Genomic DNA, 23776 nt, shown 5'->3' on the forward strand with positions numbered 1-23776 from the left:
TAAGGGAAGCATTCATACATACCACAACAAGGAGACTTTTATCCAGAGGCTAAATAATTTTGGACAAGTTCTTCGAACGAGTGCCTGTTGTCCCCACAATCATTCGTTGTTCTCCGACACATTTTACCCCCCCACCCAAAAACTGAGACCAATAGCTTTTGGTTTGCACTTTGAAGACACGGCTAAAGTGCAAATGTGGCTCAACAGCAAAGTACATTTATTTGGACACAAATGTCCTTTCATGAGTTTGGAAAAGAAAGTATTCTCTGAATGTTTCACACATTCTGCACAGTCAGCTTTTCAGAGTTGTTCGTGACAACCGTGCAAAATGGTTTATGTGCTAACTCGTGGACTTTACTTCACATTGTATTTAGGAGTAATTTAAGGTCGCCATTCTCACACACCCAACAATTACAATAAGAGTTCAAATGGGAGTCAGTTACTCACTAGCTGTGGTTCTTGGTGATGATTTTCACTTGGTGAACAATTTGTTATCTAGTCAACTTTGACTGCAGACACAGTCATAACTGAACAGTAAATCCTGTTTGAGGTTTGAAGGGTGGATTCAATCATGTGTACTTTGCAGAGGAAAAATAAAAATGGTTTTAAACTGTTAAATAAGATATCAAATAACACACGCAGTATGCAAACAATGATTCACCTATCCTTCAAATTGCAATTTGTTTTACTGTACAAATAATACTGCCGACACCCTGGCTCACAAAGCTATCAGAGATTCTGAGTTTGTGTATCAACGTGGCAACAAGGATGAACAGGTGTGTTTGAATTGAGACAAATAGAAAGAACAAGAGTATACAGCTATGCTAGCGGTCCATGAGACTCTACTTTGGCACAAGTGCTAACATCAAGTCACAGGATCACCAAAGATATTACAATTCATCCTAAGGAGGACATGAATGTACCACATTAAACGGCAACCAGAGTGACCAAGATATTACACAAAAAACCCACAAATATCAACGTCATGGTGGCACAAGAGAAAAGTAAGATTCATTGTCTGGGTACCATGACTATCTGTACGAAATGTTATAGCAATCTATTCAGTAGTTGTTGACTATTTCACTCTAGATCAACCAACTGTAAAGCATGTAAAAAAAAAAAAAGAGGCAAATTTAAACATTTTAAGGCAAACATAATCCTCCACTTTGAAATAAACTCCTTATAAACTTCTACAGCCGTTAGGTTTAAAACTATTAGCTTTAAATGTTGCAGTTACGGGAAAATCCTATCAACTTTGTTATAGAAACGCTGTCAAACCCTGTGTTTAAAGCAGGCAATCATGTACAAATCATGGAAGCTTTTCTTATACATAACATTTTGGAGGAGTATTTATACTCAACAGCAACAATCTACTGTCTGTAAGATGAAAAACATGTGAACCGCATCGCTCACAGTCACATTCCATCATCTGTCCTCCCTATCTGCAGCTCCCTCCTTATATCAACGTAACAGAAACAACATTAACTCTTTCTGTAAATACTGCTCGACATAGTAAGCGGTGTCCTCCACCCGACGGGGCTGCACCACGGTGGAGCCTGGTACCAAACATTAAGTCACGGTACGTTCGAGGCTGAGACAGTCTTTGTAAGGCCAGAGACTGATATACAGGCATAGTTGTGGGAGTGGAGACTTGTGAGGAGTGGCAGACCTTTTCACTGGAGGTGATTAATGCAAACTGAGCCATTAAGTGCTATGGGAAGAGTACACTACACAGAATTTATTTCTGGGTTAATCCATTCCTTGTTCTCCTTGGAGAGCATCACAGCGACCGAAAGAACTTGCTGTGTTGTAGCAGACAAAAGAAATGAGATTGGTGTGGCATAAAGAAAAAGCAGTGTCTAGTTCGTGGCCCCTTTGTCATGTTTCAGATGTCTATTGATGTGTTTTCATCCACATGTATTTTATGTGCATTTTCAACTTTTTAAGCTTGGCTGAGGTAGAAAAATTGGTGTATCAATAAAAACAAAAGTGCAATGGAAGCTTTGCAAATAAACATCACATACATAAAGCATTTGACTGAAAATGTACACTGAAGCTTCTGCTCCACTGAAATGCTAAAATGTGCTACAGCCAAAAACATGACATTGGTGTAGACCCATAAGGTAACTGTAACAATCCTCGAATGAATGCAGAAAAACATAAAAGTAACATTTACACACATTGTTTTCCACATTGCTCTTTTAATCACACGATGTCACTTTGCATTCTTGTTCCTAATAGTTTAATGGCACCTGACTGCAGAAGATGCTCCATAAACTGTTTATCTTGATGTGCCTTAATATTTATATTCAAATAAACCGTGTTGAATGGAGTTTGGGTGGAAAGTTGATTTATGAGTTGTTTTTAGTTCCACCAAAGAGTTATCTCCCCTCTAATCCTCTCAGATGGTTTCATTTAAATAACTTGGAGGCTCAAAGAGGTGAAATTCTCCAAATATTCACAAAAACAAAAAAGACTGAAGGGAAGTCCAAAAAATGACACCTTTTTTTTCAGAAATTGCCAAACTAATCATCTCATGACTTCACAAATGTATCTTTCGACCTTTTGACAGCGCCCAACCCCTAAGTTGGGAACGGCTTCTAAATGACTTACCTGTATGGTGGTGAAAGTAGTGAAATCAGCTCCACCTTGACCAGCTACAACAGTAAAGTCCTTCTCAGTATTAACTAAAAATGTGATACATACTAATATATCAGTCTTTTGAGGGACAGATTTTAAATGCAGGAGTTGTAATGGAGTATTTTTACGTTGTGGTATTGATACTTTTTTTCCAAGCACTTTACACTGACCAACAATTAAAGTGTTTCTTTGTCATTGTATGTATTGTTTATGCTTTGTCATGGCATGACTTTCTTGTTTATTTACAGCGGGTTAAGTGATGGACTGACCATTTAACCCCTTTGTTCACCTAGGCGTGGTTCCTTTCCCACCATTCACCTAATGTGTTTTGTAACAGGAGACAGCAACTCATTGTTCCCGCATGTAGCAACAAAATGTTAATTTAAGAATTCAAGGAGGAATCACTGTCACACCACATCACACTTGCAGAAAAATCAAGTCATCGATCTCAATAACAACATATTTTGAAAACATGTAATGCATTCATGATTTCAATTTTTCCTAGTGACCCAGCTTAGCCCTGCAGTCCCCAGGCTTGTTAGGAGAGTTATGCAACAATATATGCATTGTAGTCTGACACAGACAGCTCACAGTTTAGTTTCACTCATTTAAATGTGAAGTGAAAACTGAGGTTGCAAGATGTACTCTGGCTTTGTGAGTTTAGACCACGTAAGCAATGACAGTAAATATTTATAAAAAAGTTATTTTTTAAGTAGAAATGGCAATTTGAAAATTGAAAATTTGCAGCTTTTCTCTGTTATTTATAATTGTAAACTGAATATCTTTGGCTTTTGGATGGCTGGTGGGAAAAAATAAGCAATTTGAAAATATTATCTTAGGCTCTGGGAAACTTTGATGTGCTTACTTATATGTACTGATTTTACCAAAATTTTAATAGATGCATTGGGACACAGACCTATTGAAAATAAGGATTTGATTAACATAGCCAGATGTAAGAGTAACAAAAAAAGCTAAAACAAACACAAAATGACAAAAACAGAATAACTGTGGAAATGTACAAAAACAGTCTCACCAAATATTATTTATATTCTAAATCTGAATTTTTTATGGCAAACCTTCTAAAAAGTTCTATCCGTTTATTACTTTATTACTAAAAATCACCAGGACCTTGACACTGAAGAAAAGGGAAACTGTACAGGTAGCGTGTTCGGGACCTTTGCACATCCTCTCTGGTGTATTGTTTTCTACAGTTGCTCAACATCCTAGAGGCTGTAAAAGACCAGTAAAAATAAAATAAACACCTTTCCCCAGGAAAGCCAGCATGCTGTCCCCCCCCCCTCTGATTTTCTGATTTTACCAGAAACAAAAACATGTCCTGTTTATTAAATCCGTTTCCCTCAATTGTACTTGATTAGAAGTAGAAAGTCTCTGGAGGAAAATTAATATTGTCCTGTTGCTTTGTTGTGCCTAAATAAAAATAAAAGAATGCACGTCACATCAAATAAACAACCAAGTGACTTCCTTTTACTTACTCTTTGGGATGAGATAAACGTAATAGTACTGAAAAAATGTATCTAAATTGTTACAATCAGCATCCTTTGGATATGTTTGTAATTGTTATCATTTCACTAATTCTGCACAGATCTGATATCAGCAAACACAATGCCTGAAAGTGAGTGTGTAATACAGTAAATACTGTTGGCCACATCCTAATATTTACTTTCGGATTTTTTTTTTTTTACAAAGGGGCTGAGCTTTCTCAAGTCAGACCATCTTCGTGCAACCATTTAGAGAGCTGTTTGTAGACAATGACCAATGACAGAGGTGTTGTATTTCAATATTTAAAGGTCACGATGGTGAGAAGGAAATCCTTCTGAAGAGGAAATACAGGTGTAATATGGAAAACTTGGCAGTACACGTCAAGTAGATGGATGAGACAATGAGACCGCGTATGAAAATAGAACTATGCATATACTGATGAAGAGCTCCTTGTGAGCATGCACGCACTATAACTGCTGTCAGATAAAAAAAAATGCATCTAAAAATGGCAGGAATAAATCACTTTTATTGGCAACAGGATGGAAGAATTTTCCAATTGCTCAGAAAGTAGTGCTTTTAATGTGAGGTAAAACATGAAAGAGTTATACGTTTTCCCATTTAGTTTTCTGGTACTTCAATGGCAACAGCAGACCCAAGCTGGCAGTTTCACAGTGAGGAAAAACACACTGAAAGGTTAAGATGTCAACGTATAAAATATATCCCAATATGGGGGGTCTGGTTGTGACATATGATGAAGGTTTAAAAACAGAACCAGCAAATACAGGACATCCGCAGACCAGGAAGGAGAAAAAAAACGCCTAATCTGACATTTGGCCTTTGCAGGTCACCGATATGTCACCCAGTCTGACATAGGTATGTGGGAGAAAGCTGTTAAAGCACTTTGTTGAGAGCAACAGAGTCACATGAGGGAAGTTCCATCTTCAGTCCAAAGCTGGAAATTCCTCAGAGAAATGGCGCTATAGCAGTGCAACATGGTCATGACTACATTATCCATTCATAGAGCCATGCTGCTGCTGCATCCTGTCAGCGCCTCAGAGCGGTCCTGTGACAGCACGAGGAATCTATAGGCAAGAGGAAGAGGCTCAGGGTAACTGGAGCAATAAACAAATCCATTCACAGTCTAAACAAGCTCCATAGATATTACTGAAGGCTGAAGTTGCTGGCATCGGAATACCGGAACAGCTTTTACTGGATTTTAATGGTTGCTTTGTGACCAACAAAGACGAGCAACAAAGGTCATATATAAAATCATAAAATTATTGCTCTTATTAGAAGTTATTAGTACTTGTTTTCAACACTGTCTTTAATCCAGTAAGAACTCAACAGGTGCTGCTGCTTTAAATACTCCTCCAACAACAGGATCTTGTAGGCTAATTATGCAAAAATTATTAGTGAGTCTATATACTGAGTATAAATCTCTCATGTGTATTCAAATGTCACTCTTTTATGGCTGCATTCAAGCTGGCTGTGTCACTGGCAAACAAACTGACATGGTGCATTAGACAGTTCACTGACTTCATTGAAACTGTTTACTAAGTTAGTTTGTTGCTATAAATAGGGATCATCAGCGTTCAAAGAGGGGAAACAGTAGTCCCTCTGTCCCAGCAGTACTTTCCCTAGTGTTTGAACAGCAGGAGAGTCCGGGGACCCGAACTCGGCTAATTAGCTAATTTATCAGCCCTGAAGGGAATGGCATGTGATTAAATCCAGTCAACAACAATCACTTTCTATACAAGAGAAGTTGTCATGATTTTCCAGAATCTTGTGAGAAGTAAACATCAGTTCTGGTAAACTAAGAAAAAGACTTGCAGGTAGTTTATCCTAGGTAGGAAGAATAGGACTAAACACATTACTCGAGTAGCTAACTACAAATTAGAGTATTTATTCTTTCCGTTTCCATTTTATTATACTTGACACAAAAAAATATTATACTTTTTACACTTTTCTTTGACAGCTACAGTTTGTAAATTAAGATTTTGCAATGCATGTAACAAAACATATAATCATGATATAACATTGCATGCTCTGAAATAGTACACAAAAGTAAATAAAGCAGGTCAAATGAGACTGCTGGATTCTTCTTTAGAACACATGAGTACATTTGGCTGATAATACTAATTAATTTACCTGTGGAGTATATTTACATTGAGGTATTAATTAAGTAAACGACTTAAATACTGCTGAAATTAAGTTTTTAACAACTGTGATCACGTTTGATGGTTGCATAGGCTCAGGATCAGGACGGCATAACCTAAACTGAACATTCTCTGACAAGGAGAGCCCCCTAGTGCTCAGATACACAGGGTCCATGCAGAGGAATTCTGACTCATTTTTATGGCTACAGCTTTTATGAATGTGCTCCTGGCTTGTACACTCACTCTGTAAGATGATATAAAAGCTAGGCTTGCCTACAGAACTACACTGTCTTTCACATTATCTCTTCCGGGTCAGATCTGTTACTTTATTTATATATAATAGTAAATGTCACTCAAACCACACAACAGCTGTAACTAAATAATTGAACACTATGCATACACTTAGAGGTAACCAGATATCACCAGTGCTGGAATTTTCAGTCACCTTTACTCAAGTATCTAAATACTATTTTTACCACTGAATAGCTCCACTCATACACTCAACTGTGTGTCTTGGCTATATTGGGCTACTCTATATAAGGTACACACATACAGAGCAGAAGAATAACACTGATTTAAATTGAATGAATATCCCATTAACAAGATGTGTTAGTGCTTCATCAATACTAGCTGTAAAGATAGTGCTTGAGCAATTCATTTACTGTAAAATGATTGTTTATTGTCCTCCCGTTTCTCTTGAAGCTCAACCTGATCCTCCACTGTTGCCATAGTTACCAAGTAACAAACTAGCATACTTGGGAAAGATCAGGAGCCAGATTTTAAGAGTTTGCTTTCTACAATTGATTAAATAATACTGATAACAAGGGATGGAGACTAAAAACACACGGCCCATTTTTCCTTGGTGAGTGACATTTAACCTCTTTATTTTGGGGGCTTAACATAACGGAGTATTTCTTAATAAGCAGTCGTGTCTTTTTATGATTTGTAACTTAGTGAATGTAGATCAGTAGTGGGAGAAGTATTTAGATCATTTAGTTAAGTATTCTGCAGTCCCCTTTCAGAGTCTTTTATTAGTGGAAAATAAGTAAGTATATTTACTCACGCACTTCGAAATACTTCTACTGTAATGACTGTACTCCAGCATTTCAATTTTATGCTACTTTATATTTCTATTCCACATCTCAGAAAGAAATATCGCACTTTTTACTCCACTCCTAGCCTACTGGACAGCTAAAGTCACTAGAATTAAAATTAATATTTTACATATAAAACATGACAAGTTTATAAAATAAAATGCATTAATAAAGATTAAAATACAGAACTCTGTATAAAGAAGTTCAATTTAGTCAAATGCTGCTTATGTGTTAATGCATCAGTAATATTATTCCATTAATATAGCCTATATATAATTGTATATTGATCTGGAAGGGGCCATTTTGCTCAATGAGTATGTTTACCTTTGCTACTTTAATTACATTATGCTGCCGAATCCTTTTGCACTTTTAAATCTTGAAAGTAGGTATGTTACCTTATTAGATATGATTACTTTTTCCACTGGTGTAACAATGGCTTAATGTAAACATTAATTTGAGCGAATTTTAATACTGTGTGTACTTTTTGGGTTTCATCTATAACATTGCATCATATTATATAAACTGAATATATACATTTTTTTAAAGATCTTAATCAGTCACCAACTACAGATGTGGAGATATGGGAGTAAGAAGTACACAGTTTCCCTCTGAAATGCAACTGAGTGGAAGTAGAAATTAACATAAACATTTAAGGAGAGCTCACGTACCTCCTCCACCTTTAGAGCTACTCTGTCTGTTTGCTCACCCTAACTGAACCAGCCTGGGGACAGGGGAATGTGGGGAGTCGAGAAATACTTCAGATAATTCAGAGGAGGAGTAAATGGGAGAAGGGAGAGGCAGAACTAGATAAGACAAACATTAACTAAAGGCATACAGAGACTGAAAGAAAATGGTCACTGAGCTGCTTCATTTAGACCCACACTACGTGTTATAGACCATTTCTCTGTTGAGAAGAGGGGATGCAACTGGACACCTCCCCCTATTATCAGCCTACTGCTAGGCAGAGAGGCTACAACAACAGAAATACACTGTTAGTATGTTGAACTCCAAAAGAACACAAAAGAAAGTGCCGTCAAACCAGAAGCACTATCAACAAAAATGAAGATGACTGAAATAGCATTGGATAAAATATTTAAAAATGTATATCACAGTATCATCTGTTTTGTTGTACAAAATTTCTAACTAATTCTAATTCTGTTTCTAAAATTTGTAGACCAACTGATAAAAATAATAACTATATGATTGTCTTGATTGTTTTTGCCTTACAAAATAGGCTACTTTTCATCACATTCACACAGTCTCAACAACAGTCCAAACCAAAAACAATCTTTTTATTAGGAATAAACCTGCCTGAACTGTCCATAGCTGAAGGTCAGCCTACTCTGCTGTATTTAAACATGGGTCGCATGGTCGTACTCGGAGAGCCTAATATTCTGTCAGGTGGAAGTTTGAGAAACACTGGCCAAACACACCCAAAGATCTGAAAGGGATAGAGACCTTGATGTAAACCGTACAGCAAAATCTCTGTATGTCGTCATTTGCCCAACTCATGATGATTCTGGGCTCTTGTACAATTGACAGTGATTGTACAAAACATATGCATCCCAGACATTTTGTAAAAAGTCTGTATTAGTGATCAGGATCAAACAGTACTAAAAAAGAAAATCGCCTCCCCAACTTAACAAAACTTGGATATGGTTTGTGCTCAATACAGTACACCTGCAGCAACTAATCCTCCCTTTGTGAAGCTTACAAAGTTCAACTTCCAGCAAAGAACACAGTCTTTCATTACAGATTGTAACTTAATCAGGTGGAATCAGGTAAAAGAGCAGAAGACTACTTCAGTTTCTCTCAGGAAGAAACAGCAACACTTGGCCTGAGTTCAGACTGTGATGCTGCAAAATATGATATCACGATGAACTACAGTAGGCTTCGCTTACAAAAGCTGTATAAGTTTAGAAAGATGGATAAGAGTGTTCAAGTGGGGAAATGTTTTTATAGGCTCATCAAATCCAAACACAAAGAGAACATCATGCACAGTATCAGATCCCAACAGAATAAACCCAGATGTGAAACAACATAAAAGTATCCTGAATTATTATCAGGCCCTCGATAGAGAATATAAATTGTCTTATCATCTCCTTTTCGTCAGAGATGCAACACAGCGACTGATCTTCACTAAGCACAGGCTGAGTGTCCAACTGGCAAAACATAAAGGAGGATATAAAAAGACAACTCGGAGAGCAACGTGCAAGTGGTTGAAACAGACGCACATTCTGCTCAAATATGAAAAAGTGCAGTGCTGCTTAACACACGTCAAGTAAAAACCAGTTCTCCTACTTCAACCTTTCAAAATCTTCTGAGGCAAAGGAGAAACAGCTCCTTTTTCAGTCAGATATATCTGGTGACCTCCTCAAAATGAAAGGATAATGAGTCTCAGTTGCTCTCTGTTGGCCATTGACATTATGTTATTATATGTCAGATTGTAATAATTGTTGATACAGTGTGTGACATAATTTCTAGAGAACTTAATCTTTGACTACCATTATCCTTACTGGTATCTATATTGTTTCATGAACTTCTGAACTCTATCTTTATTTGTTAATCCTCAGGTACAAGGAGAGGTTGCAGACCAAGTATCTAAAAACTTCAGCAAACAAGATTTTAGTAAACACAAGCCTTGATGACTTCAGTGATTGCTCGTCAGTCTTGTTCGGGTCCAACAGAGGTGTCTCACCGGTCATTCTCCATGGCGCTCCAAAACACAACTCCAGTCAAAAGCCTAGAAAGTGCATCTCTAAAGAGCATGCATGCTTCTCAAAGCAGATGATCCAAAAGCAGATTCGCAGAGAATATGTGTCTTCTGTAGAGGAAAAACTCAAGCAGCATCCTCTAGCTATGTATCCGTACTATAAGGATCACATCACATCAGAGGTAAGTGGAGATGACAGCAGTCTGGACTGCCAAGCTGTAGTAACAACGATGAGGGTCAGTATTAAACAATAAGGGCAGGCAGATGAATGAATTAAGTCTGAATGAAGCAGTTTAATACGTTTATCAAGACATTTACAGAGTCTCTTTAATTTCTCTCCAGTTATTTGATAAGGTGGTATCGGTTTTGGATCCAGACATGTGCGTAAACAGTGCCTCTGCACTTCCTACGCCTACAGTAGACCATGTGGAGGAGGAAGATGAAGAAAACTGTAAAGAGCCAAGTAAGGAAGAAGTGGACAGAGAAAAACACAATGAAATGCAAGTATACTGGCAATTTGATTGGTAGTATAAATATAATATACATTAATTTGCCACATTATTTATACCTGATTATGAAAAATAAGCTACTTAATACACAATTCTTCTCAATCATTTTACAGCAGCCCCAATGTCCAAACCCCAACTCCCAGAAATCCCTACATACTACAAATGAATGCAAATGGTATCAAGAAGGGCCGGACGATCAAAGTAAATCAACTGAGCGCCCATAAGGATATGAAAGCAGCGGTTACTGTTTGTCAAACCTTACTCATCAACCAATGTCATGTTAAAATGATGATACACGAGAATTATGTTTGACTCTTGCAGGACGAAGAGACCACTATTACTGAATCTGCCATACCTGGCAGTTTTGACATTGGCCCTCAAGACTCCTTCCTCACCAACTTCCTCCCTTCAAGAACACCATCAGTGACACAAGAATGAAACCCTGTCATAGCCATAAATATACAGGACGGTTAGGTTTCAAAAGCCTCTGAGACAAATAAGGTACAAAAAGAATAAAGTTCACCAAATCGTAAACCCACAAATAGTACAATATAATCTTTGATGGCTGCTCGGTAGAAAAATCCAAGAACAAGGAGCTGGACTTTGATATCCCAAAAAAGTGATGACATCAGGCCTACAGTATCATCTCAAGACAATTCATGTCCCCTTTGCAGCATATGAAGCAGTTGGTTTGTTGACAACATGAGGAGTTGAAACAGATGTATGTAACCTTAGCTGTCAGCGAGTTTCACAGCATTTGTATACAGGAAATGCTGTTCAAAACCACACTGTAAAAAGACAAGAAAAAGGAGAAGTGCATCTAAAATATGTCTCACTGCAGTTTCTGAATAATCTCCTTACTGAAGAGGAAAAAACAAGCTTCAGCAGAGGTTTGGGTCTGTTTCGTTATGCAGTATAAGGGAACACGGATAATTAAGCACTGTGTATACGCAGAGGGGAGCAGAGGTTTTATGTTAAATGGGTGCCTAAAATTAACTTGGCCAGCTAATATAAAGACTGCAATATAGACCTTTTTCACAGCAGCCATTTTGATGTAAAATAGTAGTGTAACACAGTTTTTACCAATGATACTGATTAAGGTTGAGTTCCATTTAGTGTCGCACAGCCTTTCCAGTGAGCCAACATACACAATAGCAGCACACTGACTCTAATTGAGCTGAATGGAACGGAACATTAATCAGTATCATTGGCAACACCTGTGTTTACCCTACTATTTCACATCAAAATGACTGCTGTGAAAATGGTCCATTGTCAGCTATTCCTCCCTATTTGTATCATGCTTGTTTATACTGTGTGTACTACTGTATATGCAAATATATGATACATATACAAAATCTAGATATTTGTTTTTTTTTTGCCATGATTCCTGGTATGAAATAAAAAAAGTCCAACACATCCATTTACAGAAAAAAACTTTATTTATACAATAAATTACAAAAATGCACCTGATTATAAAACCATCCTTGACAAGTTCATCTGGGGAGCCTTTCAAAATAAAAAAGGAGCTTTCTGAAAGACAAAAAAAATGAATTAATTCTGAGAAAAATTTATTTAAAATGTTTATGAAAACTTTGATGTCTGTGAGCTGCTGAAGGACATGTGTAGCAGGGAACTTCTATTGGTGAAATGGATTTCAGTTGCCTCATTATATCCTCATACTTGTGTGCTAAAGATGATAAAATAATCAATGTGAGAAAACATCTATCCGTCTTATCATTTGTTATTGATCAGCAGTAAATATTTGACTTTTGTGTCAATGTTATTCAGCTTATCCCTCTCCTCACAGTAATTAAGATCTAATAAATGTGTATTCTATTAGTGTTTTATTCTAAAAAAAAGAAAAAAGAATGTAACTGCTTAGTTTATTAAAACACAATCTGTTATCATACCATCATATCTGCTGAAATGATAAACTGTATGTTTATGACGTAGAATATAAACAGCTTACTGAAGAGAGGAGCCAGCCTTGGGTCTGTTGTGTTGTGTCAGTCACTGTTGGCTGTTCAGGTCAGAGGTCAGGAGTGAGTGGACGGGTGACCTGCGGCCCAGGGACATTAGCTGTGGGGAGGAAATGTACCTCGCTGCAGTCGTTGGACTCAATATAAAACGGCCTAGAAAAGTCATAACGTATATGTTAAGATAATTCAACATTGATATTGGTAAAAAAGTTATTTCTTTGTGATTAATTGGTCTATTTTATGTAAGGCAACTTATGGTTATTTTCATTTTTTAATAATCTGCTGATCATTTTCTCATATAATTGGTAGGTCTATAAAATGTCAGAAAATAGTGAAAAAATGTGCAGAAAAAAGGTGACAAATCTCAAACAAGATTGATTTCCAATGACATAAGAAAAGAGAAAGGTTAAAAATCCTCACATTTAAAAAAAAGCTGGAAACGGAGAATATTCGCTAGTTTTGCTTGGATAAGGCTTAAACAACTAATCAATTATTAAAATAGTTGATTGTTTTTCTGTTGGTCTAGTAATCATTGGGGCTTTGATGTTGTACGGCAGACAAACACTACATTTATGAAAGGAGTAAAAACAAACTGAAATACATTTGGGAAAAAGGCAACTTTTTGTTGGATTGCATGACAATGACGAAAACTCACTCTCACTGGAGGATTCGTTGTTGATTATTTTCCCGCTCAGCTCAGCCGTTTTCAGGAAATGTGGCTCGCTGTACACAGTGAATGCACAAACACACACACACATTACATCACATTACAGAGCCTGTAGCACTTTGCAGTGCCTTGCATGTTGCATGAGGGGTAATAGGTCACGTGGGTGGATGGTGTGACCATCTCTTAGCCTCAAGGCAAGTCAAGCTCAAACAAAACAAAACACTAAGTTTGCTAGGTTTGGGCGCGCTCCCTACCTGCCACAGGTTTTTCCTCTAAATCTGGAGCCAGCTTGTTCTTCTTCGGCCTTGTCAGTACTGCTGAAGTTGGCAGGGTTATATTAAAATACACAGTGAGACATTACACAAGAACATATTCAGTCATATCTGTTGTTATAGTCCATAACAGATAACTTAAGACGCTAAGGAGTTTCTTAAACTATACAAGGTCACAACAGCTTGTCTACTCTTTTTATGGTATATTAAAGTTCAAGCAGTGAAACTGACTTCCTGCATCACATGATTTTCAGATGTGACCTAAGCTAGCCTAAGAATGAAGCTAATCCTTGCAGTGTGTGGGAAGTCAGACGTACAATGTGGTTCTGTGCACTCTCTCCGGCGCAGACCTCCTTCTGTGGAAGCTGCTGCCGGGAGCCCCGTTATCTGTGTGTGGTCTGTGGTTCTCCGATATCACCGCTCGCAGCTCTTTGACGAGAGACCTGAGCTCCCGGGCGGAACTCTCCTGATGCCTCTTTGACTTCAGCAGGCCACAGTTAAGAGAGAGGGGAGAAAGACAATGTCAATGCACTTCTGTGGTGGTGTCAATATTATAAGTAGCTGATCTGACTAGCTTGCATCTGAGAATACGAGACAATCTCACAAAATCTATTTCTAGTTCATGCTTAAGTGAGTAAAAAAACAGAACTGTAGTAGCACTATAAAATTGAGCAAAAAAAACAAACTGTGTTGAAATGATTTACCGTCAGATTTCTCTCCTTGCAACAGGAATGTAATGACGTGTATGTTTTCGATTTAAAGGCCTAGCAGATGTGCTGAGCTTGTGTCTGTGCAGCCAAATAAACAATGATTCACACATGCACTTGATGGGCTGGAACCGTAGGAGATAAACGAGATATAGGGAGTTCCTGACAGTACCGTGATCCGGGTGTTGGAGGCGTGCTGGGAGGAGGGTGGAGCAGTGAGTGCACCTGGGGACGGGGTGTCCAGGTCAGATGGAGGTATATTCAGAGCCGTGTGCAGATTTTGACCTTGGAGCTCCTCCAGAGAAGATAAAATTGGTTGTAAGATTTGTTGAAGTGGAATTCTGGCTAGATCGAGACATTATTAGGCATAAAGAGAAAACAGCTGAGGAGCTTAGCATAAAGCATTGAAACTAAATATGGGTATATTGTGACACATATAGGCATACTGTGTATAGGGTGGATAAGCCTTTTTCCCTCTCATCAAAAAGACTCTGTGTATGTAGTCAGCTCTACCTTTAAGTCCAGGGCATGATGGAGTTTCAGACGGAAAAACTCCTGCTCTTGCAGCTGGATGAAATCTTGACAGTCTGCAAAGCTCTCTGTCATCTTTGGGAAGATACAGAGCATATGAAGCAATAACACAATGATGGACACAAACACACAGAACAAGAGTGATACGTTTTTTTTTTTTACTCAAATATATAAACTCAAATTTTGGTTTTGTTCCAGTGGGAGAGATAGAGAGATGATAACAGTTTGGGGGAAAGTGACGCCAAAACCTTTAAGACAGTTGTTGATGATGAGCCAACCTTTCCTAACTGTAGGATTTTTTTCTAATAATCATATTTTGAGCATTTATCCTGTTATTAGATAGCGGGCAGTAAAAAGTTGTGAGTAAATGGTTAAACGGGGGAAGGAAATCAACCCGCTGACTGGACACAAACCTGGGACGTTACGGTTCGTAGACAACACTTTAATCTCGACGCTACCGTGAAACCAAACCATGTACTTTTGAAAACAGAAAATATTTCAGTGTGTACTGTCTCAAATTGACTCTCAATGCCAAGTATCATTTGGTGGTTATATATTGACTAGAATAAAGTGTAAATGAGCAGCACCTTGTGAAGGATTGCCTCCAGCTGGTCGATGCGATCCCTTAACTGTTTATCTTTGGAGCGAAGGGCCTCCAGTTCATTGCCAAGTTGTCTCTTCTCCTCTCTGACGAAGCTGAGTTCTTGGAGCTGATGCTGGTGCTCCAGGCTTTGGTAGCGCTCCTCCTGAAAAGGATAGGAAGAGTCCACAAAGAAAACAATGGAACAAATGGTGTGGATGAAATGCATTTGAATCTATCATTTTGTGGGATTGAGCAAAGTTGTCTCAATCCTTGTCTTGTCTAAATAAAGCTGTCTTGTCTCAAATGAAGTAACTGTTGACTGGTCACTGTTTTTTATTCAGTGCCAGATTCATAACTGGAAGATTTTCAATGGTCATTAATGAGAGTCTTACAAAGTTAGCAGGTTATATTTTTCTTCCTGATTAGGACCATATGATCTCCATGAGGTAAGGCAGTCAGAAAAAAACAGCACTAGTTTCTCGTGTTAAAGTCCATTACATCCTATTTATTTTGGCTTACCGATACGTGCAGCCAATGTTCAAACAAAATTGAAAGAAAAATAAAATTGAACGGTTTACATCAACAGATCAAAAGATCTAAATCCAAGTTGACTGATCCACATAAACACTGGTACATTAAGTTTTTCACCTGGTACAGCTTCTCCATAATCTCCTCTAAATGTTGGATTTTGCCCTGCAGGGAGTCAATCTGCTCTCTCCGGGCTGTGATCTTCTCCTGCATATCCATGGCAACTCGGAGGCCTGAGGTGGAGACAAACCAACCCAAAGCCAGACAGACAGACAGACAGACAGACAGACAGACAGAGGGCAGGGAGGTAATTAAGCGAGAAAGAACATCATGCACATAATATATCAAGAACATAAATCACAGAGCTTTAATCTTGGACAGGCTTTGCACCTATCATAGACACACTGTATGTTCATATTTCTCAGATGATATATCTCAGACTGGGATGCAGCAGAGGAGGATATGTAATATTCACAATTTAGCTGAACTATCCTAATTACCTTTTGTTCAAGAGTTGACAGCATTCCTAGATTTCATTACGATCCAAAGTAAATCACTGGTATCTGTCTACTTGATCACACATTTGATGTAAATCAGAGGAATTTTCTCAGATGTTCCTTTGTACATGAGATCTTCTAATTAAGCCTCAGTTTAAATTATCTGACCGTGTCCATCAGCTCCTTCCAAGGTCTTCAGGGTTCTCCTGACCTGGTCCAACTCATCATGGGCGTCCCTTAGCTGACTCTGAAGCCTCAGCACCACACCCTCGTGCTCCTCGTTCTTACAGCGGTGGAGCTGTTGCAGCTGCTTGTGCTCCTCTGAAATTGTGCCCGCACAAACACATGCGTTACATCCGCAGAGAGAAGCACACTTTAACACACAAGCAAACACACGCAACAATAGAAGGGCTTGGTTGACAGTGAAAACATACCAAAAATTGTTTCTTTGTTTGTTAACACAGCAGGACAAGGAGATCATTTGATTTGGCAAAGAAACTGTGGGAGCTGAACTCTTTCTAGAAACAGCTCTGTGTAATTCCTGGTGAATGAAAGCGGTTTAGTTTGCTGTTTGGAGATTTAAAAAGTCCTACAGGTCACTGTGGTTGTTTTTCTTCTTACAGTATGCTAAACGTCCACATGAAATACTACATTATGTGCAAATTAATAAACACATGAGATGTTTTGATCCATGCGGACAACCCAAGAACATTGTGGTGGAAAACTAATTCATAACTCATTTTATTCTCTGCTGTCCTTCATCACGATTTCAAGTTCCAGATTCAGATTTGATTAGAATTAGAATTGAGGACGAGCTTTGGACAATGGTTTGCACTTTCTGTATATATTTCCAAAGCATGGAGTAGGAGGAAAATATGATAGACAGAAGAATTGGTATGAGCTGTTGCATAAATCTTTACTTGGGTTATGTTTGTTTATATTAGTATATGATGTTTAAATGTGTATTTATGTGAGGCTGTTTGCATATATTTATTTAATTGTTCTCCTTGAACACTATATGCATCCGGCTTAAATTTGTATGAGGTTAAATTTGCTAGATGATTAATCCTTTGAGGTCATGTAAACAACCAGACACCAAAATAAAACGACTTATTCATTCAGTCGTTATTATAGTGAGGAAGCTACAGTTTGTTTTCATAACCATAGTGTTGTTTATATGATGGATATTGGTTGTGTGTGTGGTGATTCATATTCAGTAAAGCTCAACTCACTAGTGAAGGTGAGTAACTGCACATGGTGGAGCTCCAGCTGGGTGGTGAGCTGCTGCTTCTCCAGAGTTTCCTCCTGGACGCACTTGCGTAGTTCAGCGACAGAGGCCTGCAGCTGCCGCTTCTCATGCTCTGCAGCAGCCAGGTCCGACTTGTGCTGGTCTAACTCAGCCTAATCAGCATACGGCACAAAATGAAGGACGAGAGAGAAAGAGTGTGAGGATAGTGATGATATAGGTTTACTTCAGTGATCTAATCATATGTCAGTTCAATTTTCTGCCATGCTCTTTACCCTGAGCTGCTGAACCTCCAGCTTGTGCTGGTTTAACTGGTTGCTAAGGAGGCTGCTCTCCTGGTGAAGGTTGTCAATGGTGTGGCTGTGCTGCACAGTCATCTGGATGTGGCTCTCCATCTGCAGCCTCAGAATATCTATCATCTTCTCTCGGTCATCCAGCTTCAGCCTCAGTGTCTCTCTGTCTGCGTGTATGGTCTGGAACTTACTCTGCGCCTCTTCCAACCTGGCAAGAGCCTGGAAAAATCAGTTATGCTTAATTCCGATGAGCCATTAAAAAAGACAGGCAGCTGTCCTTATGGTTTATATATAACTAAATGGTTGATGTTTTAAAAGCACACATACACACAAATCCACACATGCGTTTAATGGTTTATTACCTGCTGGGCTTCTTGCTGCCTGAGCTGGAGTTCTTTGGTTTTATCCTCCAGGAGTTCCTGGGATTTCCTCCCCTCCTGGGCCCTTTGCTCCAGCAGGGCCTGCAAGCAGGTTTTCTCCTCCCCACCTCTGCGAAGCTGCTCCCTGGCCGCCTCCAGCTGTCCTCTCAGGGCCTTTACCTCCTCCTGGAGCTCACACTGCTGCTGCTTACCGCACCTCTAGAGGATAAAGCAGGAGGCACAGTGGGTTGACTGTGTTTAAAGGGACAAAAAAATAATAATCTTTTGACAGTGTGAAGAAATATGATCTCAATGATCTCTGTGTTTTCTGAACAGTTACACCTGTCCTACACGTTCAGAACACAGTGAAGTGAGTCAAGTGGTAAAATGCCACCAAAATGAACAGGGGCGAATGAACTTGGACTTTAGAACACGAACACAATGTACTTTGGATTGAGAGATATATGGGTAGCTAAAGCTACTTGCAGATTCCAAAAGGTTTCTGGTTTTTTTCTTGGAAATGTACTGACCTCATTTTCCTAGAGTGCCAACAAAGAACTATATTTTGGTCATTATGAGAAGAGAAGGAAGTTTGTACATTGCCCAATCCTAATGTCAAGGTACACATTAGGGCTGGGGGATATAGACTGCCAAATGGACAACTTGTGCACCAGTTTATGCAGCAACAGTAACTGCACTTGAATGGGCAATATGGGGCTTCATTCATTGATGGCCTGTAACTAGTGATAGACCGATTCATTGGTCAGCCGATTATCTGGCATTTTAAGATCATTGGCGCTGGCCGATGTCTGCGCTCACAGGGCCGGTAGACAAAAAATGTCTTCAGGCAGATCTACAGGCAGCCTTGTCATTTGCTTTCTAAATATCGGCAGCAGCCAGTGAAAAACCCGTATCGGTCGACTGCTGCCTGTAACTGCACAAACCAACTCACTAGTTACCAAGTGGATTTTTCAAAGATATTATCCCTATTGTCTTATTATAGTACACATACACTGTTTCATTGGTGTATACACATAGCATCAGAGCAAGGATGGACCAGACCTTAACATTACCACATCTAGGACCTGCCCCTAGACCCTAGCATTCTACTGTTGGCATTAAATTAGAAGACCAAATGGGCAAAATGTAATTTGTTAAGAGACAGAGCATCTGTCCTTGTCAGTATAGCCTCAGTTAAGAAAACCAGCAAAGCCCATCCCCTAACTAGAACCTCTATTTGAGCCTTACAATCCTCTTTCCACCAGTGTCTTACGCTGTTTCACCAGCAAACTACACACCTCCACCTCTTTAAGTCGCTCCATCATCAAGTTCTATTCAAATTACATCATTTAATGTCAACCTTATACTTCAGTTTCCACTTTAAATTGTGTTTTTTTTATGTAAAAATGCACTTAAAACATGAGGAGGAAAGCAACAGGAAGAGACAAGATGCTGGTTTCACATTCATGGTTTGCTGCAGCACCTGAAAGTGGTCAAGCTGGGACTGAAGCTCCTCTGCCTGTTGTAAAGATCGCTCCTTCTCTATTTGGGCGGCCACCAGCTGGGACTGAGCCTCAACGAGCTGCTGCTCCAGACAACAAACCTAATGTCACAAGTCACATTAAAAATGTGTGAGTTTTCATTCTGGCATAGGCAGTACCTGCATGTTCTGGTCTTGTCCACATTCATTACAATGATTGGGAAGTTAACATGGTGGCTGATGTGTTTTTCTAATCTCTGAGCCACTTTGGTTTTACTCTCTAAATATCTAATGAAGTGGATACATTCACATTATTATTCTTCAAGTCTTTATTATTATTATAAATATTATTATTGCTTACATTATTGCTCGTAGTGTTACTGTCCATTCTTCCTTACCTTTTCTTTATGTCCACAGAGGGTTGACTCAAGTTCCCTGACCTGACACTGGTGCAGCGATGTCTGTCTCTCTGCAAGTTTCCTGGGCACAGAAATTAAACATATTTTTTAGCACACACACATTTATTCAGAAACATTGTCTGATCATTTAAGTAAGAGGCCTTTGACTGGAAATGCTCTTAGATAAAACAGGCACTAAATGATTTGGGAACAATACTTACTTTAGCAGCTCCAACTTGACACTCAAGCTGACACTGTTGTTTTTTGATGACCTCAGTTTGTCAGTCAACAGCGCCATCTCCTGGCCAAGACTTACAATCAGTTCTTCCATTCTAGGAGAGAGCAAAGTGAAGAGTGCTTACTATCACTGCTATGGTAGATGCAAGTATTATTTGTGTGGATGATATATAATGAAGAGACAGATAACATGAAATAGTGGCGTAATACAAAAAACACCATAATTTAATTACGTTGACTGACAGTAACTTAGGGGTGCACGGTATGGTAAAAACATCATACTGCAATTATTTTGACAGACACTGTGATTGCGATATGATTTGTGATTATTGTGGGAATTCTCTTTATGCATCACACATTTTTTCACTAAATACATAATTGAAATTATGACGGTGTGACATATTTTGGTGTCTGTACCAAACAAACATATTTTCTTAAAACTGGAGAACAAGATCTGTAGGCCAGAACATCTCTTTAGAACTACAGTACTTCATTATTATGCTGTTTTGTCACACTCCTGCGATGTGCATATTGCTTCTTCAATTTGCATATTGTGCCTCCCTACAATAACTTAATTTGGTTGTGAGAACATTTGCTCTTGTGGTCTGTTGCCTGTAACACTAAGATGACTTACTGGTTAGGAAATAATCCATGACTGATGGTTAACAGATGAAACCCCATGACAGCCTATGTACACCTGCATGTCCTATTCTAAGCAATGAATTTTGATACTACTTGATCCAGATGTGACATAAATTTAGCTAAACCAAATCATACGACAGCATTATAAGAATAGAAACAAAATATTAACATTTTAATAGGAACACATTTTATGATTTTAATATGCAAAAACATTAAAACGGATGCAATTAACTCCTATTTCCACTATTGATTCATTTGATGATTATTTTCTCAATTAGTCTGTAAAATGTCAAAAATATTAAAAAATACAATGTATAATTAAGATGACAAGTCCAAGATGAAGTCATAAAATTTCTTGTTTTATGCGAACAGACCAAAAACCTACATGTTTGTATTTCTATCATAAAGTATAAGACAAAGAATAGCAGCAAATCCTCACATTTAAAAAGCAGAAACCTGAGAATATTTGGCTTTTTAGCTTCAAGAAATGACAGAAACAATTAATCTATTATGAAAATGCTGATTTATTAGTGACTAAATACTTAGTCATTAATTACCTTTCTTTTTCCTTATTTACTCCGCTGCATTCTTCTCTCCCCAGATGTTCCTTTGACTGCGATAAAACAGATGAAATCAGACATGACAGGATGAAAGGTAAAGGTCTAGGACTGAAGTACACCGACTCTGTAACTGACATCTTACCAGAAAAAGTCTCTCCTGTATCTTCTCTGTCTCTTCGTTTAAATCCTCAGTTAACTTAGCAGCCGGGGATAGCTGTCTTGAACCAGTGGCACCATTAGGACTGGTGATGGCATCGTCTCTGCACTGTTTCTCATTCGATATCAGTGAAGAGTAAGTCTCCTTTACATTTCGTTCCAGTGTCTCTACTTTCCTGTTAAGCGCCAACGCCTCATCCTCCGTCTCCTGCAGCTTCTGGTCCCCAGCCCTTTTGATGTTCTGGAGCTCCTCCAACATGCACAGCATCTTTTCCATCTGACCAACGTGTTTCCTCGAATCCTTCAATCTACAAATAAAAAGATCTGTGTGTCAAAGTGATTTTAAACCCTTTCTTTGTAGAAGTAAAATTGTATCGGTGTGTTCACCTGAGGTCAGACAGGGTGTCCTTCTCCATCTGGACTTTATGCAACTCAGTCTGCATGTTCGTGATGGCTTTGTCAAAAGTGAATGTCTCTTGTTCGGGTTGATCATGAGGCTGTGTTAAAGAAAGCATTACCAATTCAGTCATTCAGACAGCATCAAACTGATAACATTCATATTTGAAATAAAAGTATGAACCTTGTTGAGCTGCAAGTCAGACAGCTGTTGCAGACAGTCACCGATTGCATTTTCCAACACCTCCCCTCCAGGAGAGCTGGCATCTCTTTTGGCCGACCCTTGGTTTAAACTATTCAGATCACAAAGCAGGGGTCGAGTCCCTACCTGCTGGTGAGTTGAAGGAACGGTGGAATCCCTGGGTGACTCATCTGCCAAAAGAGCAAAGGACATTATAAACATACTGTGTATGTTATCAAAGTTAAGGGTTGGTGAAACAGTTAGGCTGTGCTTTTGCTTATCTTGAAATATTAAAATATTTTGTGTTTTTACCTTACATATTTGTTATTTAGATAACAACTTTTTCTGCAATTCAACTTTCAGCATTACAACTTTGGATGGTTTTAAGTCACAATGTGTGTGTTGTGAAAAGTAAAACAAATAAGCCCTTACTTAACACATAGTTATATAGTTATTCATCTGCCTGGCTACGGCAACAAAAACAACATTTTGGATGACGATGTTAGTACTCACAGACATTGAGCCTGTGGTTGTGGCCGCTGTGTCCAGGTGGGCTGTGGATACCATATGTGCAGCCGAGCCTCTCCAAGGTTAGTTTGGTTGCATTTTCCACCTCCTCCTGAAGCCTCTGGGTTTCCCTGGTGCGCCTGTCAAGCTCCTCACTGTAAAAACATAAAAAATAAGTTAATGTGGACATTTTTGTTTAGTTAGGTTATGCATTTTGGCATTGCATGAAATCAGAAGGCGTGCTAGCCAACCTACAGTACCTCAACTCCTCCAGTGTCAGGCTGTTAAATCTCTGCAGAGGACAGGCATCATGGGTCTCTGTAAAGAAACAAACAAAAGACGTGAAGAACTGACCAATTCAGTAACAGTATGTTCACAAAACTGTCCTTTTGGTAAGTTAGTACCCTTACATTAACGTTAGCTATGTTAACCTGTAACTTACCAGTTGTTCCTGCTGCTGGTGGTGGTTGTAGTTCTGTGTGGTTGGGTAAGAACTCAATACTCTGAGGATCAGAGGACGGAGACCCCGAAGACATCTCTGTTCACATAAGTAATCAAGCTGTCGATGTAACTATTAAACAGTGAAGTCAAGTAGCTTAGCTAGGTTAAGCATCTAACGTTAGCTAACTAGGAAGTTGTCGTTAAATGTAAACTAAGGTTTCATCACCATGGAAACAGCATCCGTAGCTAGCGTTGTGAAAATCTGAAAATTTGTTGTTGTTTTTTTTTTAGCGTTAATAGTTAACTTAGTTACCATTGTGTGTCTGGCTAAGTTAGTCGGATGTTTGGTGAAGTAAAGCTGACAATGAAATGACAGGAAAAGTAACGTTAGCGCCGACACTTTGAAACAATCCCTCAACATCCGCCTTTTCCCTACAGTTCACCGTGACGCAAAGGCCTTTCCAGCGGTGCATGATGGTCATTGTAGTTTACGCGCAGTTTAGG

At 38.8% G+C, this 23776-nt stretch overlaps 2 protein-coding genes across 2 annotated transcripts; one reads left to right on the forward strand and one right to left on the reverse strand.

The window, feature by feature from the left end:
* Positions 1 to 7047: 7047 nt before the first annotated feature.
* On the forward strand, positions 7048 to 11050 carry zgc:158260 (uncharacterized protein LOC571389 homolog). Its single transcript, XM_035658276.1, has 4 exons — positions 7048 to 7158; positions 9964 to 10285; positions 10446 to 10607; positions 10934 to 11050. Exons 1-4 carry the CDS (start codon positions 7124 to 7126, stop codon positions 11048 to 11050), a joined length of 636 nt encoding a protein of 211 aa, XP_035514169.1. The 5' UTR covers positions 7048 to 7123.
* Positions 11051 to 12007: 957 nt separating this feature from the next.
* LOC118325755 (coiled-coil domain-containing protein 158-like) lies at positions 12008 to 23755 on the reverse strand. Its single transcript, XM_035658548.1, is given in 23 exon segments — positions 12008 to 12632; positions 12635 to 12744; positions 13247 to 13314; positions 13513 to 13572; positions 13848 to 14011; positions 14410 to 14532; positions 14751 to 14843; positions 15356 to 15514; positions 16000 to 16112; positions 16545 to 16697; positions 17609 to 17777; positions 17898 to 18134; positions 18278 to 18493; positions 19758 to 19877; positions 20153 to 20234; positions 20374 to 20484; positions 21589 to 21644; positions 21734 to 22055; positions 22135 to 22244; positions 22328 to 22515; positions 22838 to 22986; positions 23092 to 23149; positions 23274 to 23755. Coding segments are annotated over 23 exon segments (3033 nt in total). The 5' UTR covers positions 23368 to 23755; the 3' UTR covers positions 12008 to 12554.
* Between the last annotated feature and the right edge of the window lie 21 nt (positions 23756 to 23776).

Source organism: Morone saxatilis, unplaced genomic scaffold (assembly GCF_004916995.1).
Source record: "Morone saxatilis isolate NCDOM2014 unplaced genomic scaffold, NCSU_SB_2.0 Contig16, whole genome shotgun sequence".
NCBI classification, from domain to species: domain Eukaryota; kingdom Metazoa; phylum Chordata; class Actinopteri; family Moronidae; genus Morone; species Morone saxatilis.